This window comes from Corythoichthys intestinalis, chromosome 17 (assembly GCF_030265065.1).
Source record: "Corythoichthys intestinalis isolate RoL2023-P3 chromosome 17, ASM3026506v1, whole genome shotgun sequence".
NCBI lineage: Eukaryota > Metazoa > Chordata > Actinopteri > Syngnathiformes > Syngnathidae > Corythoichthys > Corythoichthys intestinalis.
In genome coordinates, this window is record NC_080411.1 from 3732653 (window position 1) to 3760633 (window position 27981).

Genomic DNA, 27981 nt, shown 5'->3' on the forward strand with positions numbered 1-27981 from the left:
TCGACTAATCGTAAAACTAGTCAGCTGACTAATCAGGAGAAAATTTGTCGTTTAGGACATCCCTAGTGTACCGGAACATATTTCCTCCACACCCTTCTGACCTTTTTAACCCCTGACCCATGAAGAGGGCCCCTAGATATGTTCGCCTTAGGTCCCAAAATTGCCAAGTCCGCCACTGTGCGTACGTTAATGCAGGGATGACATGACACGTACGCACACAATGGTGCTCGCTCGCCTTGATTTTTCCGCTAGGACTCCCCCCATCCCTTCCACTAGGCTCTAAGGGCCCCAAATCTGATTTATTCGACCTCGGGATTTAGTTGTTTGAATGGCTTGAAGTAAAATACTTGGCTCCGAGCAAAGTCGATGCAGCCCCCCTCCTTGTCAGAGGTGTCGCTGTGGCACCGAAGCAGTTCTTGTCTCGCCTTCGCGATATTTCCTCCAAAGTAAAGCAAATTCAAACATGGCGTCGGAGGGAGAGGCGGGTAACGTTGTTGTGACTGAAAGCGACGCAGCCAAGAGGTATGTTGTCTTCATTTACGAATAGAAAAGCTTGTAAAAGTGAAAAAGAGCGATATTTTCAACGGCGTTCTTAAGAAACGCAAGAAGACGCCGTTTGGCCTCTTAATTCGTCGGCGAGCAGACGTCGCTAGCGATGCACAATGAGACGACTGAAAGCCGGTGTCTACATATGTCAGTTTGTGGCGATTCATCTTGTTTTTCGTCGATAAGTTATCGTCCCTTTTTGAAGGAAAATGATATTTTCAGCACAACTCCCCATGTAGACATTGTCGCATCATACCACAATAAGGTTGCCAACTCCCTGATAAAAAACATAAATAAGGGACACTTCATTGGTAGAACCAACCAGTCGGCCCGATAGCCGTCACCCTGTAATTATTTTTTTTTTGTATGTGAAAAAGTTTTTTTTTTTTTTTTTTTAAATTAATAATTGTAATATAATAATTTTAAGCAAACCGGAATTAGGTACATAATTGAGTGATATAAGCACATGAAAAACAATAATTGGCAGCAATGTATTTTAGCACAAAAATACTAGACTAAAATGAACATCTGTAATGCAAAATTTTAAACCTACAATTTAACCCTGAAGGTCCTGAGCCTTTTGTGTGTGTGTGTATGGTTTTTATTTATTTTTTTTTACTTTTTAAAACGTGTAGACATTAACTCTGAGGTAAATTAATCTTATATAATCCCATTACAGTGTAATACAGGGGTCCCCAAACTACGGCCCGTGGGCCGAATACGGCCTGCCTCCACATTTGGTCCGGCCCCCTGAACAATACCAGAGAGTATTTTGATTATTTTTCTCCTTTCTTCAATAGTGTTATTTATTTCCTGGCTTTTTTTCTGTGAAGAACCCAGGGAGGGTTATTATCTATTTCATTAATAGTGTTATTATTATTTATGATCATTATATATATATATATATATATATATATATTATTTTTTTTTACTTCTTTTCTGTAAAGAATCCAAAAAGGGTTATTTGATTGTGGCTTTCTGAAACACAATACATTTTTACATTTAGGCACTCCTGCAATCGTCACACTTTTTCTGTTACAAATTAACCCCGGCCCTTCATCACAGAAGGGAAAAGTTATGTGGCCCTCACAGTAGGGCTGGGCGATATGGCCTTAAGTACGTATCACAATAAATTGAGCAGATTTACCTCGATAACGATAAATGACGATAAATTCGCCCAAGCAAACTGTTATATAATTTGAAAATTTGAATCAATGCATGGAATACAAATGAACAGTTTCTCGTTAAATTCATTTACCAGCTTTCATTTTAACAATTGCACATGCAGTCTAAACATTAAGTATTAAAAAAAAATCTTGTAAACAATAAGAATTCTTGTGTGAACATTTATAACCGCTTGTATGACTTGAAAAATATCATCACTTGAATTTCATTAAATTCATTCCGCATTGTTATACACTAGATAGTGGCATACGTTTAGATATTCAGAATAAATACAAATACGACACATCCACCCGCCCCCCAGAAATTATACTTAATAAAGGTTTGTGAAACATTTTATTTTTTTCTTTTATTCGGCTCAATTATTTACATCTTATGATTTTGGAAATCCTTACAGTATGCAATAAATAATATTCCTGTTCCCAAGCACTGTGCTTACTGTACTGTATTTTTTACAAAAAATAAACAATACAGTTACTCCCCATCAGCTAGGACGAGCCACTTACAAGACTAGCACTGTCGTGTATTACAAATACTGCTTTGAACACATCTTCACAGACAAAAGGAATGACACAGGCTTAAAGAGGTCAACTTTAATTGTGTAAATCACACTTAATGATGAGACGATCTCCTGGTTGAAATAGGCGACATCCACTTAATTCTATTGAAGATATGTAATGCTGAGGCAATTTGTCAACTTTACTTTAAAAAAGAAACGTGCACTGTTTATCCAGTAGATGGGGCTCTTGTAGTGTGTCAAACAGTGATTCAATTTAGGGCAATTGTCTTAAAAGTGGTTCATTGTTTCAGAAAGCCTCGGTTTTTCCATCCCTATCTGGAACCCGTCAAGAGTTTACTTAATGTCGGGTGAAAGTTTGGCTAAGCTAACTTAAGCCCGACTTCATCCCGTTTACTTGTAGCGTTAGCCGCTAGCGTTAGCAGCTAGCGTTAGCCTACCGGGCTTCTGTTTGATTGGCTTCCTGAAAACCATGTGACTCCAAACGTAAGCACACTGTCTGCTTTCTTAAAGGGGAATGAACATAGCCGAACAACACAGAGTCAAAGCAGGATGAAAAGACTATATTTTCTTCTTTTATTAAATTACCGAATTTACCGACATGGTCAAAATTACGTCGGTCATCGTGAAGAATTTCGGTAACGGTAAATTTTCGGTTTAACGCCCTGCTCTACCTCACAGGAAAAAGTTTAGGGACCCCTGATGTAATATATACAGTTGACTGTACACATTCATTGCACTGTAATCTAGTGTACTACACAAGTGAATACTGCAGTCATTGTATCCTCCAATAAACACCTGCTACCCTACAAAGGTCATTATAAACAACGAAAAAATGAAAAATCAAGTAAAAAACGTTTTCGTTAACCAAATAAATTGAATACCTGGCTGTTTAAAAAAAATCACTCAAATGATGCATTTGGTGTTAAAAACAAAAAACTAATAAAAACTGAACTATAATTCCAGGAAAAATGCTTTTGGTTTGAGTTTTTTTCAATAAATTTCAAACGTAATCTATTTCTTTCTGCGCGAGCATCTTATAACAGTTAAGGTCATGTCTGCGTGTGCGGTGCTGATCCGCCAAGATATAGCGGCGTAACCAACCCGTTTCCAATCTTTCATAATGTTCAAATTATACCGGCTGCATATGAGCTGCGGGTTGACTGCGGACAAGCTCTGAAATACCGGAGCCCACCGGATGGTTTGGGCTATTTTCTATTTTTGGGGCATCCGTCTAAGTGGGCGGAGCCAGGCCTGCAGTCTACAGGCCAGGTGCTTATTTACGGCTTAAACACCAGAGAACATGAACGATTCATTATGGAGGTGGAAAGTCGCAAAGTAATTTACGAGACAGATCCTTTTTTATAAGGACAGCTTTAAAAAGGAATGTGCATGGAACACCATTGCAGAAGCTAGGAGGATGGACGGTAAGTTATGCAAGTTATGTCGTGTAAGACAGTAATTAAATAGTAGGGAACGGGTTGTTGACGTGGTTGGGGTGTCACAAACCCATGGTAAAAGGAAAAAAATTGTTCAGTCAAATCAAGTCTACCTTTCTGTGTTTTTTTCTTTCAAACAAGTTTGTGCTCCTCTAGTGACACGGCGTTGAGTGAACTTCCTGTCAGCATGGACGCCGAGTCTTCCGGTGCCAAGGAGGGCCTGGCAAGTATCCGACGACGGAGGCGGTCACGTTCAAGGTTACGTGATGTGACTTTGTGACGGCAGGAGGCGGCGGGCGACGCCTCGGAGGCAGCCGACACGCTGACCGGATCGGGCGATGAGGACAACGGACGGCAACTTGGCGAGGTGGAGTTACAGTGCGCCTTGTGCACCAAGTGGTTTACCGCTGACACCTTCGCCATCAACACCGCGTACGTACAAAATGCTCACGTTTTAGTGCTGTTGACGGCGTTACACGTCCAATTCGTTTTGACCTTCATTTTATGGCAGTGCTGCTCGATACTTACCATCTTCTCCTTAGGACCTGTCTGCCCTTCATGACCAACTATGTGTTCCACTGCAACGTGTGCCACCACAGCGGCAACACCTACTTCCTCAGGAAACCTGCCAGTACGTTTGCTAGCTCTCTTGCCGGCTGGGGATGGAGCTCACCCAACGCCATGTTGTGCACTCACAGACCTGAAGGAGATGTGTTTGACGGCGCTGGCCAACCTGACCTGGAGATCCAGAAGCCAAGACGAACATCCCAAGACTATGTTCTCCAAAGACAAGGCGAGGGACGCAAATCGTACATCTCACTTTTAGCCGATCGGCCACACTTGACGGCCATTGACATCTGATCTGTTTGAAGTGGGCAAGTGGCAGCGAATGACAAACAATGAACAAACGTTTATTCACTGTCTCCCTCCCTTCAATTGGATTGGACGTCTACAAGTGATAAACTAATTGATGGGAAGGTGTATTTTGGGCAAGGGAAGAACAAATGTTATTTTTCTGAAGGGTTGAAGTTCTCTGTTTTAATGTTGAAAATCTGTCAGCAGGGGGCGGAAGAGGTCAGATAGAAATTTACAGCGATCAGTCGAAGAGTAGCACCCCTTTCACTATAGACAATAGTAGCTCTTGGCTTTAGTTAAATTAACCAATGACAGTATTTTGGTTCCTACCATTAACGCATTGGCTACCATTGATGGTGATGGACGTCCAAATGGAATTGGACGTGTCTTGTCAAAGGCACGGAAACATGGCCATTCAATGCAGCTATCTCAAGTCAAATCGATTTGATTGGTCCAGTTAATGGCAGTTAATCTGTTAATTTCAAACCCACACTCACATTTGTGCTGTGGGTTGGCTTGTGACCTACACAAACATGATTATCCCTATTCTTTGGGTATCCTTAGCAGCGAATGAGTGAAACAATTGGTGTTGAAATTGCCCCCCCCTCACCCCCGGTCCAGACGCACCCGCGGACAGCACCAACCAAAACAAGTGCCGCTCGGCTGACGCTGCCTCGCGTGCGCCCGCCGGGAAGGCCGAATCTTGCGCGTCCTATTATTTTAACCCTTTGTACTGACTCCATGTTTCAAAAGCTTGAAGAACACTCACCGAAAACAGGTTGACAATTTATTCGTCGACAATGGTAAAAACAAGGCAAAAACAGACGACGGAGGGACAATTCTGGATCCAAAACAAGGCTACATGTTTCCGAGCAGAAAAAATCTCTCTTATCTCAGTGTCGAAGGCGTTTCTGGGCGTTGCTTTTGGGTCATCCCCTCTGTGGCCGGTTTTGGGCGGCTTAGGTTCGTGCGCGGATTGGGACGCCCGCTATCAACTTTGCTGTCCGGGCTGGTTGTACTTGTTGTAGGACAAAGCGCTTTGTCCTTGGAGTTTGCTGGGAGAGCTGATTGCCAGAGTTGGTGCGTCAATCTTGTGATAAGACGGCATTGTGTATCTCTTCTATTTCTTAAACTATGGTGTGCTATTTATTTTATATTAGTAGTGTAGTCCTACCGTAAATATGAAAATGATATTATTTCCTGATTAATTATATTACGTGTGTTAGAGTAATGCAAACAGTTAGACGGTGCCTACGAAAACCTGTACAATATGTATGTGTTAGACTATATATGTATTAGACTAATGCAAACAATTATATGGTGTGTGCGATGACGATATCTTTTCTCCTTCATTGGATTTTCTACTTTTGGGATGCAGGACATCATCCCGTTCATCGATAAGTACTGGGAGTACATGACTACCCGCCAGAGACGCGGCAAGTTGACGCACAACAACATCGTCAAGACCATGGTAGCGTTCCACGCGGCATACGCGTGCGTACTTCCGTCCATCGCACGCATCTTACGCCTTCTGCTTCTTTTGTGTTCCAGAGCAAAGAACGAGACGTTTTCCTGGTCAAAGAGCACCCTGACCCCGGCAGCAAAGACCCCGAGGAAGATTACCCCAAGTTTGGACTCCTGGATCAGGTACAAATCACGAAAAAAAATGAAAAAAGTCTTATATATGTATCTCTTTTCAATGCTAAATCTGAATAAATACATTGAACACACACATTATTATTTTTTTTTTTCTGGGGTGTTCGCTACTTTGCTTTTTTCACTTATCACAGTGGGTTCTGGTCCCCATTGACCCCAAAAAACGAGGGATCACTGTAGACGTCTAAACGTCTGGATGTCAGTGGCAGCAGATTGTGATCATTGACTGAAGCGTTTATTTTGGTTTTGCTGCAGGACCTGGGTACTATCGGCCCCTCGTATGATGCCCAGAAGCAGTCGGGTGCAGCGCCGGCCGCCGGGGGCCTCAACGGTCGGTAAAACCAAACCAACAAACATTAAAACAAAAAAGTGTCCGTAAGCTCACGTGAGTGAGACGATGCACTTGACCGTGCTTGCCGTCTTCTGTTCCAGGTGGATCCTCGTACTCAGGTATTGTGGCGGCACATGCGCGTTCCTTTTGTCGTGTCGTTAAAGCCAACTTGGGCCGGGTGGCCGATTTTTTTGCTCTCGTCTCGCTAACAGTGGAGGAGTCTCATTTTATACGCTGGCTTTTCGCTTCAATGTGGAGGAACAGTAGTGCCAAATTTTAATCAAGAAAGATGTCATTGGCTGCCATTGACGGTAATAGACGTTCAATCCGTTTGAAGTGGGAGGCTGGGAGCGACTGTCAGCCTTCCACTTCAAATGAATTGGACGTCTTCAAGTGACACTCATTCCAATTGACAGCAGAAGCATGAAAAGACCTTTCATCATCCCTACCAAGATGGCTTCAGGGCGGCCATTTCAATTCAGAGCAGAAGGATGACTGTACGCCAGACATGTCCAAAGTCCGGCCCCGGGGCCAAATGCGGCCCGTGGTCAAATTTCATCCGGCCCCCAGCCTCTGTCATTAAATCAATAACATCTGGCCTGCACACAGACTTAATAAAATGGGCAGCAGTACTGCATCCAGCAGTAGCTTACACACGAAATGCTGCTCCTCATTTACCCACTAAAAGGCAGCAGCACTTTAACCCTTTATTGCCAAATGTATCGCATTTGATACACCTAAAATTTCATGATTTTCAGACTCATTTAGAATTTTGACATTTCTTTTTGAGAAAAAAAAAAATGATGGATGCAAGTCGACACATGCATCTGCAGGTTCCATGAGAAAAAAACATGTTAGCATTGGTTTTTAAGTATTAGAGCGCTTATTACACATATTCCTTTTGACTTTTCACAAATTTGAAAAAAAGGTTTCATTAGGACCTTATTTTTCAAATTTTGGGATTCTCTGATAATTGCTTCATGTTGCAGGTATTTATGGGCTAAGCAACATTAGTCCATGTGACCCTCTACTTCCAATTTTCTAAAATGGCGACAGTCAACAAAAAAAAGTTGACTGTGACGGCCGACGCTTCAAGGATAGGTGGAAATTGGACTATTTCTTCACTAAAGTACGCAACAACTGTGTCTTGCCTCATTTGCAAAGAGACAGTCGCTGTTTTTAAAGATTTCAATGTGAAGCGATATTACCAAACAAGACACGCTGAGATGTATGACAAGATTACAGGGTAGATACGCAGCGAGAAATTGAAGCAACTTGTTTAATTTCACTACAGTAGTATTTCGCAAGAGCCCGAGAGTGCTCTTGAAAGAGAATGCTGCAAAGGCTAGTTGCGAGATTGTTGAAATTATTCATTAAAAAAATAATAAAGCAAATGTGACAGACTGAATGGCTTGCAAAATTTTGCTTAAATATATTGTTCTACGTAAAGGACGTCAGCCAAGGTCGGCCCCCCCACATTTTTACCACGCCAAATCTGGCCCCCTTTGCAAAAAGTTTGGACACCCCTGCTGTACGCCATATGATCGGATGCCTATTGCTGTCAATGGAAGCCAATGAGTTCATGATATATTTTGGTACTCCTTGTCCTTACAAATCCCAAGTGTAGACAACTGCTCTTGCATGAATGCCCATCCTTGGCGCAAATTAAATGGCCATTCCTTAATGCGGCGTGTGTTTGTGCGTGCTATCCCGTGGCTCGCCCTCCCGCTTTTTCCCTCCAAGTGCCACGCTGCCCTGGCCTCTGCACGCACCTGTTCCTATTTGTTGACTAATTGCCGGGCGGTCTTTTTTTAAATGGCGGCTTAACGTGTGCGTGCGCGTCGTGACTTGCGCTTCTCCCCAAGGTGTTCTGGCTCCAGTGGCGGGCAAAGGAAGAGGCGCCAAGCGCAAGCAGCAGCAGCAGCAACAGCAAGAGGGCGCCACTGCCGGAGCCGCCAAGAGGACCCGCAGGTACTCATTAGCCATTAGTGTTAAAAGTAGCGTTCGCCGTCTTAACAGAATCGAAAATCCTCCTTTGAACTTGTTCGTAGCCCTTGACAGTGACAAATGTCAAATCCGTTTGAACTGGGATGGCTAGCATTGAATGATCAGCTTTCAGAAAAGATAAACACATGCTTTTGTTCATGAAGCAAAGTTAAAAAATTTCAAGAGTTGCGTTGCTTGAATTAAGTTTCATTAACACATAATCATCTGCTTTTACTAGAGACAGAATATTTTCTGTTTTTTTTTAAAGAGTACAAATTTTCATTTTTTTTTTAATTGAGAAAACTATGTAAGTGCTGCAACAATTAATTGATTAATTCGAGTAATTCAATTAGAAAAAAAGATTTGAATCAAATTTTTCTACTTCAAGTATTTGTTTCATTAGTGGCATTGTAATGGTTTGTTTTGAAAGTGTTTGCATTTAGTTTTATTGATTTGGGTGGATACAGTGCCCTCTAGTGGCAACACTGAATATGACATGTTAAAATGGTTGAATCCAGCTGCTCTGTTTTTGTTTGAGCTAATGTTTTTTAACGCATTTGTAATTTAACTCATAGGTATACAGTGGTACCTCTACATACGATCACTTCGACACACGATCTTTTCGACATCCGACGTAAAATTTGAGCCGCCATTTGTTTCTACATCCGACGAGTTGCTCGAAATACGACGACATGACAGCACTGCAAACGAACGCACGGTGGATTTTCTTGTGTGAGAAATCAACACAGTTTTCAAAAAAAGTTGATACAGTTGGAGAAACAAGGAAAAAAGTGATGCTTACCTTTGAAATGAAGATGCAAGTTATAGAAAAATATGAGCTTGGTGTGCGCGTCCCTGAACTGGCTCAACAATACAGCTCCATGGTCCTCTTCCGACCACCGTTCGCCACTATTTATAAGTTAAGGTGACAATTATTATTGTGGTAACATTGCCAAGGAAATCGCCAGCTTCGTCACGTTTTTATCATTTATTTAAGAACTTATCCAACACAAAACGCCCATTGTCTTAAGCAGTTGACTGCTCTCAAGAAAACGAAAGTATTATCTCTACCGCACCGACCTATCTCACCGTGACGTCAGCTTCGCGGTGCGTTCAGGGACAGTAAAAAGTGTCCGCCATATTAGAATCCAATTCGTTACATTATTTACAGGAATAATTATTAATTATTCTTCTTCTTATTATATTATTCTGACTTATTTATTTATAACTTATTTGTTTTTCTATGTTTAATTGCCATTTGTAACAGTGCCAGCAGTATTTATTAAGAATTTAGTGTATGTTTTTAGGCTTTGGAACGAATTAATGGAATTATAATGTATTCCTATGGGAAAATCCTGCTCGACATACGACCATTTCGACTTACAAACAAGGTCCTGGAACGAATTAAATTCGTATGTAGAGGTACCACTGTATTAAGCTTTTTTTGTGGGAATATGTGTTTGAACAATTTGTTAAGAACATCGTTGCAAAAAGTTATCATTTTATAGCATGTAAGCTAGCTGACTTTTGCTTAGCCAATTGTTCTTTTGTTGTACTCTCACCACTGTATTCTGCGTCCATTTTTGGCGGACATGCTTAATGTTCACTTGTAAGCACAAATGATTCGGATGCACTGCGATACAAAATTCTAACATTGGAGACGACGACAAGAAAGAGGGGAGCAGATGTTTGAGGCAAGATGCTCATATGCCCCCTAGTGGGACAGCTAGACACTTAATGGAGACAAAACGAAAAAGCTCGTATGCTACCTGGCAAATTGCCGAGGTATTCGGACACCTCAAGTCACGTGAGAGTGGCTTTTTCGGCACTTGTATCGTGAAAAAATGCTCGCATAATGAGGCGCACCCGACTATAAGCCGCCACCCACCAAATTTGACACGAAAATGCATTTGTTTGTAGATGAGCCGTACCGGACTGTAAGCCGCAGCTGTCCTCACCGTATTATGGGATATTTACACCAAAATATAGTGTCATAAGACTGTCTTAATTATGACATACAGCTAAACTATTGTACTGAGAGATCACGCTGTTGTGGCCGAGGCTGTCTCGGCAGATGGAGTAAACTTTTCCCTCATCACTGTCTGTCTCAAGATAGATTTTTTGGAATCTTTCTTTGACAATTGTGTCGTTTTCTTTCCAAAACACTCCTCCAGTGTCGTTTGCCTTTTGTTTTCCATCGTTCTCCACATTTTTCTCACGCTTCCTTTTTCACAAGGTCCCTCCAACTTCCGTTTCCTGACTATTTTCTTCATTTCCTTTTAGGCATGTGCCGGTTACCGGTTTCACGGTTTACCGTGGTGTGAAAACGTCGCGGTTTCAAAACCACTAAAATTTTCCGTCAGACCGTAGGACGGTATTCGCTATTTTTCTTGTGTCAAAAATGCAGCCAGAAGCGGCTTGGCGCAGCAGCGCTCACCCCCTCCCGTTTGTTGCTGTGTGTGAGAGTGACGCTATCGGCTACACAGCCAGCTAACCCAAAAACAATTACTCCAAACATGAGGCGTACTGTTCTTCAATTTATTGAGCTCTCAAATCGTGGTAAGTTTAATATACAAAATGAATACATTTAAAATGTTGTACAATTAGATTTTTCCATGTGAGTAGCTTCCACAGATTAGCACCATGGAAAAAGTTTGCCAAAAACAAAACACACATTTTCCTTTCAAATTCAATATACAAACTAAGTAAAAGCTTACAAAGATGAATGTTAGCCTAGGCTCAGCTGGGAGAGCAACTTCGTTGAGTGTTACAGCCGCAGAGTGAGAAAACAAGCTTGATTCGCTTGAATGAAGGGGACAAAGTGATAGCATTAATGATCGCTAATTGCGAACGATGATCTTGCCCTAAGCACAAATCCACATTCGCTGGATCAAGGTGAGGTCTCACTCCCAAAGTGTTTAAAAAAAATTTTTTTTTTTTAGATGAAACCTTTCCACAATAATATTGACATTTTAACTAACTTATACATTTTTACCTAACTTATGAATTCCTTATGTTCTTCTTAACACAAAGGCATGTGTAACATGGGTTAAGATTCCCTGATTTTAGCCAGTACTTGTTTTTCCCACACTCCCTGAATGCACCACAGCACATGACAAGTCACATTACACCAATTATCCAATCACCAGTCACCTAGGCACTATATAAGCTTCCTTGACTCCTCTCCCTTGAGTCGTGTGGGAGAGAAGCCAAGGAGCAACAGCTGCAGAACCAGACCTTTTAGTTGTGTTGGGGACCTGTTAGTGTGAGTTCTCAACTACATCCACGTGAACTGGCCAGGTGGTCCTACCCTGCCTTGGGACCACTCCAACAAACAGATGGCGAGCTAGAACTTGAGCCAGGAGCCTGACGGTTCTCTCTTTTTCCTTGTCTTCAAACCAAGTCAGGGTCTGGTAGGAGGCTTAGCAGCCTGTTTTTCCTCTCCCCACTACTCGGGTCAAGCATTCCAAATACCCATTCAACTTTTGACCAATAAAGCAGCGCTAATGGACACTCACCCTGTATTGCCATAAACTGAAGCCATGCATTTGTACTCTTGACTGTTTGTTACTTACAAACGTTGGGGTGGGGAAAATGAACTGGATTTTTGTCTAACTGTTGATCAACTGTAAATTGTGTACACACTGGTGTTTTGTAAATATTTATTTTTTGTGTCACTTTTTGTAAAATACATATTTCACTCAAACCAACTCTGTCTGTCTTTATTCATTGCCGCTGCCCTCTAGTAGCCGAACTAGATCTTCCTGATTTGCCCACTAATTTGTCACCTCAGTGGTGCCCTTAACACGGCTCATACTTGTTACACATGACATCATGTAGACTAGAGTTGACACAGTGGCTGAAAATGGCGAAACTTCACTTAAGCTTTTCCACCCTCAAAAAAAGTCACGCAGTATAAATTTTTTAAAATTTTATTCAGAAGTGTTTTTACTGTATAGAAATTATTTTGTTCTTGCTGTAATCTTGTGCAACTTGAGCTGTGGCTGTGAGTATAGTCTATAAGTTATATTTATTTTAATTTTATTTCAAATATTTTTTTATTGATTATTTATTTTAACAATATATTAATGTTCCAATTTGCAACTATGGTCTGAAAAAAAAAATCCTGTTCAATGGAAAAAAGTTGTTTTTTTTAACACATACATCTCAAAATTTTTGGGAGCTATAATTGCAATACCGTGAAACCGCGGTATTTTTGCTCACGGTTATCGTACCGTCAAAATCTCATACCGGCACATGCCTACTTCCTTTCTTGGTCTCAGATGAGTTCTTACCAAATGAGCTACTGCCCTCCAGTGACCAGTTTTATTGCTTTAAAATGGGTTTTGTGCATTGTAGCAAAGTTGCATCACAACCTAGAGATGCCTGTTGTCAAAAAAACACGTACAATACGTATAAATGTGTTTTTGGGACACTGAAACAATTAAAAAGAGAACGTATTCATACGTTTTTGGGAGCAAATGAGTTAAGTGGTTTTTAAATTGTAATGAGTTTGTCACTGGTAGACGTTCAATCCTTTCGAATTGGGAGGCCAGTGAGTGAACGAACATTTATTCGCACTTCAAACGGATTGGACGACTATTGCTGCCAATGGCAACCAATGAGGTAAAAAGTAAAGTTTTTTCATTCTCTGGCCAAGATGCACCCTCCACTGGTGAATGTCCAATCTATTTGAAGTGGGAGGGTGGGCACCTTTCCTACTTCAAACAGATTGGACTTCCAGTGTCGTGGATGGCAGCCAGTGAGTTGAAAGCGTTTCCATTCATTCCAGTGACCCGCTGTTCTCGGCTCAGCGTCTACCCCCACATGGCTACCCTCTGGAGCACCCGTTCAACAAAGATGGTTACCGCTACATCCTGGCCGAGCCGGACCCGCACGCCCCCGACCCAGAGAAGCTGGAGCTGGACTGCTGGGCTGGAAAGCCAATCCCGGGCGACCTCTACCGGGCCTGCCTATATGAGCGCGTTCTGCTGGCGCTGCACGACCGAGGTACCCTCCTCGATACTATTTGGTGAAAAAAAAAAAAATATATATATATATACACACACACACGCACACACACACAGAAACTTTTTTGATTGACATTCTGGAAATTTATCGTCGTCAATGGCACTCAGAGTTCATATCTTCTGAACACGCTATGGGCTTGTGTAGCTCTCTTACGTAGCCTTCCTGCTAATATGTGCTCTCAAAATCAATGTTGCATCAAAAGCCTGTGATGCTCCAAATTTCCAACAAATGCTTGTGGATAATTTTTCCGGTGTTTTTAAAAAAAAAAAAAAAAAAAAAAAAAAGGAAAGAAAGAAAGAAATTGGTTGACTATTTACAAGTGCCCATGTGTTTTCTTTGCCCCGACTTCTTGTAGCGCCCCAGCTGAAGATTTCAGACGACCGTCTGACGGTGACAGGCGAGAAGGGCTACTCCATGGTGCGTGCCTCCCATGGCGTCCGCAAGGGCTCCTGGTACTTTGAGGTCACGGTGGACGATATGCCTCCCGACACAGCCGCCCGGCTGGGCTGGTCTCAGCCTCTCGGTGAGTTCTGCCGCTGGACTAGGCTAGGCTAGGCTAGGCAAGGCTGAGCTAAGTGAAGTGCACCTTCTGTCAGGTAACTCATGGTGTGGCAGCCATCCAACACCTTTCCCATTACCTTTCCCTGAATTGCCCACAACCTGCATTCTCTTTTCTCGCTCTCCTTTCTTCTACGCTCAGTAATTCTGTAACGCCGGTCCTACTTAAAGGGGACCACTGATAGAAAGACGGTCCACAAATGTGGAAGCAAGCAGACAACAGCATAGTGCATTGCGGAAAAGGGTTTTTTTGAACACACAAAAAAAACAAGATCGTGAAAAAAGAGACACAAAAAGGGTCCGTGACAGTAGGTCGCGATCAACCAAAATAAAAAAAAAAAGGGGGGGGGGGGTGAGAGGCAAACGAACGGAAAACCAAGGCAGAAATGCAACTCACAACGAAGGAGTAAATATGACAAACTGTCAAATGGCAGCAAGTCAATAACTCGGCAAGCCGCCTAGGATCGGTTTAAACACGCTGCTGATGAGCTCCACTTTGATGCAGGTACGACGTCGGGAACTCATCCCACAGCTCTGTAACAAAACAATCTGACCAGCAGCAGAATGTGACAAAATCATGCCAGAAGTCATACTAGCTTCACTTGCTAGCCTGTTGCCACACTAACATGTCATTTGTGTCAATAATGTAGCTTAGTCTGAACAGGCTCACATCTGATTTAGACACTTGCTAAAAATCTGATTTGTGGAGGAATCCGATAAGCCTGCAGTAAATGCAGCCTTAGGAGCAGAGGAATGTGGGACAGCGGGAAAGACGGGTCAATTATGGTAGTTTCCTGACTTCACAGCTATGACCCCACATCTCCAGGTAACCTGCAAGCGCCACTGGGCTACGACAAGTTCAGCTACTCGTGGCGCAGCAAGAAGGGAACCCGCTTCCATCAGTCGCTGGGCAAGCACTACTCGGCGGGCTACGGCCAAGGAGACACACTGGGCTTCCTCATCGAGCTGCCCGAGCGCACAGACACGGCCCGAGCTCTGCCAGACACCTACAAGGATAAGGTGCTGTCCGACCCGTCCCTGGCCCGAGTCGCCATCCCACCGCTTTCGGTTTCTGCTCCGTAGGCGCTCATCAAGTTCAAGAGCTACTTGTACTTTGAGGAGAAGGACTACGTGGACAAAGCTGAGAAGAGCCTAAAGACGATGAGCCCCAGCAGGGTGAGGTTGACCGACGCGGACATCCGTCGTATACGGCGGCTCGTGAGTTCAAAGTTGGCTTTTTGGTGGCAGATGGTGTTCTACAAGAACGGCGTCAGCCAAGGCGTGGCCTTTGAGAACCTGTTTGAAGGAATCTACTTCCCGGCCATCTCCCTCTACAAGAGCTGCACGGTGACTCAGCGAAATGCTTCATCAAACATTTCTTCCAACTGCTAACCAATACTACCTGGATACGCTTAGGAAATGAAATTAATGACAATTAACATTAAATTTATAATTCATAGGTTCCAAGTCGTATCATTATGTTGATTAATATTAAATCAGAAACCACAATAAAACATGAAGTGTTTTTTTTTTTTTTTTTTTTTAAATAACCAAAGTAATATAATTCAAATTCTCAAAATAGAAAAATGAGGCATTTGTTATGTTCATCTAACTAATGTAATGAAACTGTTTTTGTTTGTTTTTTGAATTGAGAAAAAAAAAACAATTACTTTGCCGAATAATACTCTTACATTCAGGTAACTGAGTTACTAACTCAATTACTTTTTGGGAGAAGTAATTTGTATCTAATTAATTACTTTTGTCAAGTAAGATTAACAACACTGGTTAGCAGTATATCAAAATGGATTTTGAATGGCAGGAGCCTCCAGTTTCTGCCGTGAGGTGACCCCCGCTAATCTTTTCCAGCTGTCCGTCAACTTCGGGCCCCACTTCAAACACTCCCCCAAGGACGTCAGCTTCCAACCGGTAAGCACCACTTTGCATCTGTCCGGGTGGGCGTCCATCCATTTGGCCCACTTCCTGTTCTCGTTCTTTAGATGAGCGACATGGGTTGGGGCGCCGTTGTCGAGCACACACTGGCTGACACCTTGTACCATGTGGAGACGGAGGTGGACGGACGCCGCAGCCCCCCCTGGGAGGGATGAAACAACGGGACGTGCCGCCACTTTAATTCTGCTATCCAGACTCACTAATAATAGTTTTTCAAAAAAAAAAAAAAAAAAGTCCTTTGAGTATATAAGCGTTGCTCTCACGTTGGAATCCAGTGTGGCTCCAGTGCCTCCACCTGTACATTTTTGTTTTGTTTTGTTTTTTAAACTGAACTAAATAAAGAGATGACATTTGCTTCATCAGACTATGCATTGAAGAAAGATTTTTAATATTTAACAAATGGGAAGAAAATGTTAGGAAACTGTAAATGTAATTTATAGCAACACTTGGTAACTTTTCAGTTTTGGTCGATTTTAGCGACGCCGGTGGACAAAAGCGGTAGTGTTTTGCCTTAAGAAAGGCTGCGTTTCCCATGAGGAGAAGCGCACACCCGCACAGTGTCGTAAAATTGTCAATCAAAAATCAATCTCCCGGTCACTTTCAGATGGATTAAACAGCATTTCTGTTTCCAGGAAGTGTGTGAAAGGTGAATAGTAATAAGGTAATGAATCCAGCTGTGGCTAAACAATAGCATTAGACGGTCAGCAACCGTGTGGCTAAAACCCCAGCCCATGCAAACTCGTCAGAGTTCGGTTGAAGGGGGCAACATGCCAGCGAAAGCCAGGCCAATGTTTATTCTGTATATCATGGTATCCTCTAGAGGTGTGCAAAATTTCCGATTCTTAGTTTATTCGCGATTCGGCCGTGGAATATTCGAGAACGATTCACAAACATCCAAATTCCGATTATTGAAATATGCCAAGTAAAGCGGAAGTAAAACACACTCAGCGAGCCGGGCGCTCTTCGGGACGCAATGAGGAACGCAGCGAGAGTAGCTAAACATCATGATTCTCATTACCCGGCCCCTCGGGTAATGCCAATGCTCAACTCACGGCTCTATCTCAACTCATGCCACGAGATAAAAAAACACAACAACATACCTGACTGCTGCCGAAAAGCTGCTACAAAGTACATCCACATAATGTTACGGTAGATATCATTTATATAGGACTAGATGCAATATAGATTCGGTAGCGTGAGCAGCACATCTACAAAAAGCTAGATGCAAGCGTTAGTAAACGGCCGCCATCTTAAAGCAGTACACTTTCCTGCAAGGCTGTTGTAGCGAACCTTCCAAGCGAACCTAATTAACTTTTTATCTAAAATACTCCTAAATTGGTAAAATATTGACTTGAATCTATCTTTAAAATAGTTTTAAAACTTTCACATGTCGAAAGTAGACAAAAGGGAAATTATGGAATAACAGGAGCAATTTTAACAACTTTAACAGTTGATTCACAACATTAAATTAATTGAATGTAGTTTAAAGCTGCTGATACTGAATGGGGACTGGAGTTTTTTATTTACTGTTATTTTTGTATATTTGTTTACTACTATATGTTAACTTGATACGGAAATAGTAGTTTAGTTTAGCCTGAGAGTATTTTTGAACAATTTTGGAACTAATGTACAAAACATTAAAAAAAAAAAAAAAAAGGAGGAGGGGGGTGCATCAATAATCGTTTTATAATCGAATCGGAGCCTCTGAATCGTAATCGAATCGTTAGGTGCCCAAAGATTCCCAGCTCTAGTATCCTCCCTTTTTCCCCCTCCTCAGACAAAACTTTTTCTCTCTCTTGTTGCTCTGCCATCTTTGCAGAATTCGCCCAAAAGCATTCACATAGACCTCAGTCTTTATAATGAAAGAGGGAAGTGACGTATGCCAGCACATTTGTAGTTTTTTTTTTTTTTTTTTTAATGTGTCAGGGTTCCTGCCACCCTCCTCAAAGTTAATTAGTGCCGGTGAAAGCGATACAGACCCCCTCGAGATGAAAAAAAGGTGTCATTCAACAAGTTGTCAGTCAACTCATTATCACAAATGTTATGAAAATATTTGATAAAGGTTGAAAAGTTACCTAGTGTTGCTTTAAAATGGTTACTAGTAAGGCAGTAAAACAAACTTGACTGGAAACGTAGTGAAAGACATGAAACAATGGTAAATAAAATGACTATTAGTAGTGTAATAGGTAGCTAAAACTTTTTTAAAAGATTATGAAAAAAGACTTGAAAACCGTAAAAAAAAAAAAAAATTAGTACAGTACAGTCCCTGACAAAAGTCTTGTCGCTTATCCATTTTGTAGAAGCAATTGCCAATAACCTCACTTTTAATAATTCAATTGGATTCAGAAATGGCTCATATGAAAGCTAAGACCCTCCCAAATGTTGTTGAATGTGCAAAAATATATTTGTTTCACTGAAAAAAGATCATTTAATGAAGACATAAAGGTCAAATTTTGGCAAGAGAAAGTAGTGTGAAAATTGAGCAAAAAAATGTACTTCAAATACAAAAATATGTAACATAAGCGAATGAAGTCGTGGTGCTGTGAGATCCAAATGTAATATTTTGTTTGACTTTCATGGGCTTCGACAACGATTCATACAATTTATTGATGAAGTCATCAGGAACATCAAAGAATGTCTTGCATGCCTCCCAGAGTTCATCAACATTCTTGGGTTTCGTCTTCCATGCTTCCTCTTTCATCCTACGCCGGACATGCTCAATGATGTTCATGTCTGGTGACTGGGCTGGCCAGTCCTGGAGGATCTTGATTGAAGTATGTGATGGAGCACCATCCTGCTGCAGAATTTGTCCCTTTTTATGGTTAGGAATGTAAGAGGCAGCTAAGATGTGGTGATATTTAAGACTATTTATGTTGCCTTCCACCCCGCAGATCTCTCGCACACCCCCATACTGGATGTAACCCCAGACCATGATTTTGCCACCACCAAACTTTACTGTTTTCTGAGTGAATCTCAGATCCACGCAGGCTATATTTGCGGCGACTGTGGTGTAATTCAATGGAAGATTCATCTGAAAAATCCACCTTTTGCCACAAAACAGTGAAGTTTGGTGGTGGGCAAAATCATGGTCCGCGGTTATATCCAGTATGGGGGTGTGCGAGAGATCTGCAGGTTGGAAGGCAACATAAATAGTCTGAAATATCAACAAATCTTAGCTGCCTCTTACATTCCTAAGCATAAAAAGGGTCAGATTCTGCAGCAGGATGGTGCTCCATCGCATACTTTAATCTCTACTTCAAAGTTCCTCAAGGCAAAGAAGATCAAGATCCTCTAGGACTGGCCAGCCCAGTCACCAGACATGAACAGGATGAAAGAGGAAGCATGGAAGACGAAACCCAAGAATGTTGATGAACTCTGGGAGGCATGCAAGACTGCTTTCTTTGATGTTCCTGATGACTTGTATGAATCCTTGCTAAACCGCATGGATGCAGTCCTTCAAGACCATGGAAGTCATACAAAATATTAAATTTGGATCTCACAGCACCACTACTTAATTCGCCTATGTTATGTGAAATATTTTTGTATTTGAAGTACATTTTTTGTTCAATTTTCACACTACTTTCTGTATGCGACAAAAGTTTGTCCTGCCAAAATTTGACCTTTATGTCTCCATTAAATGAGAAATCTTTTTTCAGTGAAACAAATATATTTTTGTACATTCAACATCGTTTGGGAGGGTCTTAGCTTTCATATGAGCCATTTCTGAAACCAATTGAATAATTAAAAGTCAAGTTATTAGCCATTTTTTTCTACAAAATGGATAAACGACAAGACTTTTGTTAGGGACTGTATATGTTATTTGCTCTTTTGACTCCATCTTTGAGACAAGTGAAGAAATGACGCTTTCAGTCAGTGTACTCTAGTTGAGTAAATTTACTACTCCTTCAAAATGACTTGACACCAAACAAACCCGAGCAACTGTGTCAAAGTGTCCAAATTCAAGAGCTTTATTAGCAAGGTTCAAGGTCACGCGTCTATGTACAGTATTGCTCATAAATCACACAAATACCCAGGCATAATTTACAAAAAAAGAAAGGCTTTTTTTTAGCTCGAGTTTTGCGCTTTTCCAAAATGCAATTTCAATTGGGCGCCGAAAGAATTCCCGATGTGATGAAATTGTTTTGCAGGGGGCTCCGTTGTCCTTCCTCTATCACCTCCGAGGGGTACTGAGGGACGACAGGAGACGTTCAGCGTTAAAAGTGCTTCCGTAAGAACCACTTCAAATGTTTTTAAACTAAATATAGTCAAGGTATAGCAAGAAAATGGTTTACAGTGATCCTGTGCTACTTCGCGCCCTCGGGCTGTCGCTGAAATTTTTTCAATTAAAAAAATAAATGCAGATGAGCTGTCCCGATCCGATCACATAATCTCCCTCTTCCTCCTGCTGCTTTTCTTGGTCAGGCCGCGCACTGGAGTTGCTTATTAAAGTTAACGATGATTGACAGACGTTAAGGTGTGATCTTGCCAGAGACGCTTGTAAGCAGATACTCCAAAGCGCCGCTTACGGCAATCATTGTTTAACATGTTAAGCAGTTGCTGTGGCAACTCATTGTGTGTAAGTGAGCAGATTGAGAGGATTTGATTAGACTTACTCATTGAACCATTTGATAAACACAAGCATTTTTCGACTTTATTGTTGTTTAAAAATAATCTGGTGCGAGAGTAACATGTTTAGAATTCATCATAATTCATCGGCAGAGTTTGACTTTTGGGCCAGGGGGGGCACAACATGTTGATGACCCCAAAACGCGTTGTCACCAATACAATTAACTGACAAGAATATTTATAATAATAAGTTGAAAATGAACATTTTTTGTTTCCCATCATTCTTCAGGGGAATTCTAATTCAGGCTCCTTAGGACAGCTATAGACCCTACTCACATGACGTCACAACCACGCCTCCGCGCCATGTTGTCCGTCTACTCGTCATGTTAACGCATTACCGCTTCGTAAATTCCTCCTGTTATGGCGTATTTTTCTGCTCGTTAACATTAATAATCATAATGGTGAAGGCGTGTGTGGCGGTGGGTTGCAGTAACAGAGAAGATAGACGGAGAGACTTGAAGTTCTACCGTATTCCGAGAGACCCGGAGAGGAGAGCGAGATGGACTGCTGCAATTCGATGAGAAAACTGGGCTCCAAACGATTACCACAGATTATCTAGTAGTTATTTTATATCTGGTAAGATGCATTTAATATATATTTAGAGGGTTTTGGGCTGACAACCACAATTAAGATCATTGCTAGGCTAATTGCCGACAACATACCGTTTCAAATTCAAGATGCTTATTTCTTCCACCATCTTTTTTTTTTTAAATAATATTTAGCTGGTAACAAGTGAAAGAAGCTGGCCTCGTCTACGGATCATCAGTTAAACAGGTGTGTCCAAACCTTTTGCAAAGGGGGCCAGATTTGGTGTGGTGAAAATGCGGCTGATTCACATAGAACAATATATTTAAACAAATTTTAGCAAGCCCTTCTGTGTGTCACATTTACTTTATTTTTTTTTTTTGTCATTAAGTCATAATTTCAACAATCTCGCCTTTGTGGCGTTCTCTTTCGACACTCGGGCTCTTGCGAAATACTGCTGCTGTGAAATTAAACTAGCTTCTAGTTGCTATAATTTCTCACTGCGTATCTTCCCTGTAATGTTGTACATGTCAGCGTGTCTTGTTCGGTAATATTATCGCGTCACATCGAACTCTTTGAAAACAGCGACTGTCTCTTTGCAAATGAGGCAGACACAGTTGTTGCGTGTTTTATTGAAGAAATAGTCCAAAATCCACCTATCCTTGAAGCGTCGGCCATCACAGTCAACTTTTTTTTTAATTGATTGTCGCCATTTTAGAAAATTGGAAGGGTCACACGAGGTAATGTTGCTTAGAGTGCTGCTCTTAAAAGTTTTTCAAACTTTTGTGAGAAAAGGCTGATTTTGTGTGGACAAGATAGTTGTAGATATCAGGGTAGCGGATGTCAGGCAGAGAGGGCGAAGACAGCGGGTCGAAAAATATCGATTTAGGCATCAAATATGGATCTGGCGAATGGATAGACTGAAGCTTTTCCACATAACGCCTTTTATGCAACGCATCCAATGAGTTTACAGCATCTGAAAGCACCGGGGCTTCCAGGAATTGCTCTATAAACTGAAGGACTAATTGAAACCATTGAGAATAGGGCTAAAAAGAGACGGACAATATGGCGGCCGGATACAGCGACACGTCATTCTGTGACGTTGGTGAGTAGGGTTTTTACTTTTCGCCAAGATCGTCATCCATTGAATATGGTATGCCCTCCGGTGTCGTGCCAACGTAATTACCCCAGTCAAAAATTGTATACCCCGGGCAGAGCCATATGGAAGTAGATTTGTGTGTTCATTATTCGATCAAAAGATGTGTTTGAATGCAAAAATAAATTTGAAACGCCAAAAAATGCATTTGAAAGCTTTTTTTTTTTTTTTTTTTTCCATTAAAGCAACTTTTTTGAAGTAATTTGCCACATTTTGGCTAGGGCATTTGTGCCTCTATTATTCAATCAAAAATAAGTTGCTTCAAACAAAATATATATATTTTCAAATGAAAAAATAAAAAAAAAAAAAAGAAAAATTTTGATAATAGAAAAAACGTTTTTGAATACGAAAACATATTTGAGATGCAAATATTTGCATTTCAGCACTTGATTTTTAATTTCAATCGTTGTCTTTGATTTTAGCAATCTTTTTTGTGTTTTGGCCATATTATTGGTAGGACATTTGTGTCTAAATCATTCAATCCCTCCAAAAGTTGCTTCAATCAAAAAAATATATTTTTGAAAAATAAATTGCCCTCCTCTATTATTTTTTTAAATAATATGCAAAGCAAATGACCGTCGGTGCTAGTCACATGATCCGTTCGAAAAATAATTTTGACCCATTATAAAAATATCATTTTTTGTTCATTTCATTCATTTTTGTTGATTGCTTTATTGCTTTACAGCAGGGGTCCCCAAACTTTTTCCTGTGAGGGCCACAAAACTTTTTCCTTGTCTGATAATGGCTGGGGTCAGTTTGTAACAGAAATAGTGTGACGATTGCAGGAGTAATGTAAAATGTGAAAATTGATTGCTTTTCAGAAAGCCACAGTCAAATAACCCTTTCTGGATTCTTCACGGAACAAAAGTAAATAAAAATGATAATTATAATATAATATAATATATAGGGGTGCACATATTTTTTTTGCCCAGGTTCTCAGAGGAGGACCTGGAGATGTGACTTGGTCCTCATTGAGCTTGAGAGCCGACCCGCCTGATGCGACAAAATTATGACAAGCTTTACTTAGAGCCAATTACCTTTAATTAATTATATTAAGAATTAATGCTTGATTATCAACTGGCACAACAAAATTGCCATTACTTTGATGTGAAATGTAAAGAAATAAACATAAAAGCACTAATTCAAAATAAAGGGCATGATGCGGCTCCCACATTAACTCCAAGCCTCTGTAAAATTGGGATGTCCTCCTCATAAGAGCTCATTGAACATGCATGTTTAGCTTTGTGAAATGCGAGCAAAAACACGTTTGTCAGTGCATGGCGCTGTTCTTCATTAACTTTATTCCGCCTCTTGTCCATAGGGCGAGTGGGGTCCTGTCTGGCGTTGATAGTTTGTTTAATTGCCACATGCTGTTTTTTTGTGCTTTTTAAAGTTTGGATGGCTGAAATCCTTTGACCCTACATAAAATGCGCTGCTCTTATCAGCGACATTGGGATTCTCACGGCAAATTTTGTACCACATTTCCGTGCAAGCATCATTTGCTTCTAGCCACGGTACCTCCTGCAGCCACTTTTCAGCAAAAGTCCTTTTTTTCGGTAGCTCCGGTGATGTCTCTGTTGTCTGTCTTTCTTTTGACGAGGGTGGGGGAACACGGAAATAATTACTCAGTGGGGCCTGCCTCTTTGACATTTTGAGAAGTGATTTTCTCGTGTCTGCTGCAAATACAGTGGTCAGCCATCGGTACGCAAAAGCGTATGGAAGCCGTTGAGGGCCAGCGCGTTTGTCTACGTCCAGTGCGTATGCGCGCATGCGGACCAATTATGTGCACCCCTGATAATATAATAATAACACTATTAATTAAATAGATAATCACTAAATAACCCTCTCTGGGTTCTTCACAGAAAAAGCCAGGAAATAAATAACACAAGTTAAAAAAAAAAAAAAAATTGTTCAGGGGGCCGGACCAAATGTGGAGGTGGGCCGTATCCGGCCCGCGGGCCATAGTTTGGGGACCCCTGCTTTACAGCTTTCATATACATATGTATATATATATATATATATGTACATATTAGGGCTGTCAAACAATTAAAATTCTTAATCGAGTTAATTACATCTTAAAAATTAATTAATCGTAATTAATCGCAATTAATCGCAGTTCAAACCATCAATAAAATATGCCATATTTTTCTGTAAATTATTGTTGGAATGGAAAGATAAGACACAAGATGGATATATACATTCAACATACTGTACATAAGGACTATTTGTTTATTATAACAATAAATCAACAAGGTGGCATTAACATTATTAACATTCTGTTAAAGCGATGCATGGATAGAGAGACTTGTAGTTCTTAAACGAAAAATGTTAGTACAAGTTAGAGACATTTTATATTAAAACAACCCCTTAATGTTTTGGTTTTAATAAAATTTGTAAAATTTTCGATCAAAAAATAAACTAGTAGCCCGCCATTGTTGATGTCAATAATTACTTACACAATGCTCATCATGGGTGCTGAAGCCTATAAAATCAGTCGCACCCAAGCGCCAGCAGAGGGCGGCAAAACTCCATAAAACACAACAAGTGAGCGTTTCACTGTGTACTGTCATTTAAATCTCTCTGAGCGGGGCATCTGCGTTAATTGTGTCAAATATTTTAACGGGATTAATTTAAAAAATTAATTAACGCCCGTTAACGCGATAATTTTGACAGCTCTAATATATATATGTATATAGGAAAGTCAATTACGTGCGATGACACTTTTTGGCCACCGGGGGGGCCTGGCCCCCGCTTAAACTCCGCCTATGTCATAATTACCATATTGGCCCGAATATAAGACGGTGTTTTGTGCATTGAAATAACACTGTAAAAGAGGGGGTCGTCTTATATTTGCGGTCTAGACATTATACCCATTCACGACACTAGACGGCGCCAGATATTATTGAAGTGATGTTCTGTCATGACAAATCTCAGCAACTCTTTTTAGTTTAACCAGTTTGCATTATTTTATTGCAATGTTTTTCCTTATTAAGATTTGTTTCAAGACTACAGTTACAGTTAGACTTCACTTTGATGGTTAATTGTTGTTTTATCACAATAGATTGGTTTATTTACATTTCATTCAAAAACCAGAAGCCATTCATTTACGAATGTGATTGCACTTTAGTTTACATATTTAAATGTTCAGATATTAAAATTTGAATGAGGCAAAATAACATGCTTTTTCTCTCAAATATATTGTTATAATCATTTGTTTCAGATATACTGTAAATATTTTCTGTAAAAAAATTAATTTGGTGTTCAAAAAGTCTTTTTTTCAAACTTGAGTCTTGAAAAATAGGGGGTCGTCTTATAATCCGGGATGTCTTATATTCGGGCCAATACTGTATTACATTTGAAGGAGAATTATAAAAAGCTCAAACTCACAAAAGATTTTGTTGAACAGGCCACTCTTAGGACTTTCTGGAGCTTGCGCCAGTGGCTGCAGATCTTGAGGGCGAGAACCGTTGGGTCCGAAAACGTTGAGCTCGGCAAAACATCCCGTCTCGATGAGCTGCGCGAGAGGAAACTTGAGCCCGACTCCAGACCTGACCCCGCCAAGGGATGCGCACCCACCTCATTCTGCCAGGTGATGGGAACGTTTCCAGTGTTGAACTTGGTGTAGAATTCGTTGTCCGTCTGGTTGAGGGTGACGCCCCGCACGGCAGAGAACTCCTCGATATCTTGCACGTCGCTGCAGTAAACCAGCCTGGGCTGCACAGATGAAACGGTTCACAACGGCACGAGCCGGCTAGCGTGGAAAACGGGCACTTACGTCAGGTTTAAAGGTGGGCTCCAAGAGCCCCGCTTCTAACATTCGGAAGTTGATTTCCTGAAAGAAAGGGTGATCCTGTACGTCTCGTCCTCCCGACGCCTGGCAGCCAAGCCTGCCGTTGGGATCTTTGACCAGAAGCTTCGAACAGGAGACATCGGCGTCAATTTCAGGCTCGAAATTTTAAATAATTCTTATTCTTTAATGGGACACTCATTTACTGCCATTGACGGTGCTAGAGGTCCAATCCATTTTGATTCTTAGAGTTAAATTGGATTTGATGCTAATGAGTTAAGACATATCGCCGGATGGAACCGGAGTTTGTTTCTCATTGAAATGCCCAGAGTCCACAGGAAATCACTCAGAAATGCCCCCAAATCAATAGGAAGTGATAAAAAAGTTGCCCCAAAATCAGGCACAACTAACAATGAATAGGTAACCCGGTATTGACTCAAGATTGATAAGAAGTGACCCAAAAAATGCCCCACAATCAATGAAAATTAACTGAAAATGAACAATGGGTCAGCCTGAAATGCCACAAAATAAACAAAGTGACCCAAAACGAATAGTAGAATGGTATGAAAAGTATCTGAACCTTTTGGAATTCCTCACATTTCTGCATAAAATCACCATCAAATGTGATCTGATTTTTGACAAAATCACACAGATGAAAAAAGAGTGTCTGCTTTAACTGAAACCACCCAAACATTTATAAGTGTTCATATTTTAATGAGGATAGCATGCAAAAAATGACAGAAGGGGGAAAAATAAGTCAATGAACACTATAACCAAACAAGTTCAGTCAGGTGTGTGCCCAATCACTGATGAGTAGTTTAAAGCTGCCCTGCCCACTATAAAACACACACCTGGTAAGAATCCGCTTGATGAGAAGCATTGTCTGATGTGCATCACAGCTTAGTCAAAAGAGCTGTCTGAAGACCTGCGATTAAGGATTATTGATTTGTATGAAGTTGGGAAAGGATACAAAACCATCTCTAAAAGTCTGCATGTTCATAAATCAACAGTCAAAGAAGTTGTCTACAAATGGGGAGAGTTTGGCACTGCTGCTTCTCTCCCAAGAAGTGGCCGTCCACCAAAGATGAGGCCAAGACTTCAGCGCAGAACACTGAGAGAGGTAAAAGAGAACCCTAGAGTGTCTGCTAAAGACTTACAGAAATCACTGGCACAGTCCAATATCTCAGTGCACACATAAACTATATGTAAAACTATGGCCAAGAATGGTGTTCATGGGAGAACTTCACAGAGGAAGCCACTGCTGTCTAAAAAAACATTGTTGCCCGTTTAATGTTCTCAAAAAGGCACTTGGACACTCCACGGAAGTTCTGTGGCAAAATATTTTGGGGACTGATGAAACCAAGGCTGAATTGTTTGGCAGTAACGCACAATGTCATGTGTGAAGGAAAAATGGAACCGCTCACCAACATCAACACCTCATCCCCACTGTAAAGCATGGTGGAGGGAGCATCATGATTTGGGGCTGTTTTGCTACTTCAGGGCCTGGACAACTTGCAATCATTAATGGAAGACTAAATTTAAAAGGATGTTTTGCAGGAAAACCTGAGGCCGTCTGTCAGACAGTCGAAGCTAAAAAGAGGATGGATGCTGCAACAAGACAATGATCCAAAACACAGAAGTAAAAAAATTTCAGAATGGTTTCAGAAGACCATCATACACGTTCTGGAGTGGCCAAGTCAAAGTTCAGACTTGAACCCCATTGAGATGCAGTGGCATGACCTAAAGACAGCGATTCATGCCAGACATCCCAGGAATCTGACTGAGCTACAGCAGTTTTGTACAGAAGAATGAGCGAAGATTAATCCTGATCGATGT

The 27981-nt window shown here is 41.1% G+C and overlaps 2 protein-coding genes across 4 annotated transcripts in view; one reads left to right on the plus strand and one right to left on the minus strand.

Moving 5' to 3' along the window:
• The first annotated feature begins 442 nt into the window (after positions 1-442).
• On the plus strand, positions 443-16410 carry ash2l (ash2 like, histone lysine methyltransferase complex subunit). Of its 2 annotated transcripts, XM_057818718.1 has the most exons (17): positions 443-522; positions 3841-3907; positions 3971-4116; positions 4227-4315; positions 4383-4477; positions 5918-6010; positions 6091-6186; positions 6451-6526; positions 6628-6645; positions 8392-8497; positions 13305-13522; positions 13899-14066; positions 14928-15121; positions 15185-15277; positions 15350-15448; positions 15968-16027; positions 16099-16410. In XM_057818718.1, the coding sequence occupies exons 1-17, from the start codon at positions 464-466 to the stop codon at positions 16204-16206; spliced, it is 1785 nt and encodes a 594-aa protein (XP_057674701.1). In that variant the 5' UTR covers positions 443-463; the 3' UTR covers positions 16207-16410. The 2 variants fall into 2 exon arrangements, with proteins under 2 accessions (XP_057674701.1, XP_057674702.1); XM_057818719.1 differs by lacking the exon at positions 6628-6645.
• Positions 16411-19975: 3565 nt separating this feature from the next.
• The window catches only part of grk5 (G protein-coupled receptor kinase 5), a 43207-nt gene continuing 35201 nt past the window's right edge, over positions 19976-27981 (minus strand). Inside the window, exons 13-17 of one of the 2 annotated variants that reach the window (XM_057818721.1) lie at positions 26134-26271; positions 25935-26072; positions 25742-25872; positions 25284-25287; positions 20152-20238 (exon numbers count right to left, since the gene is read on the minus strand). In XM_057818721.1, the coding sequence (XP_057674704.1) occupies positions 20152-20238; positions 25284-25287; positions 25742-25872; positions 25935-26072; positions 26134-26271 (498 nt within the window). Of the gene's footprint in view, positions 20239-25283; positions 25288-25741; positions 25873-25934; positions 26073-26133; positions 26272-27981 lie in introns of both variants that reach the window. The other variant, XM_057818720.1, reaches the window with a different exon arrangement.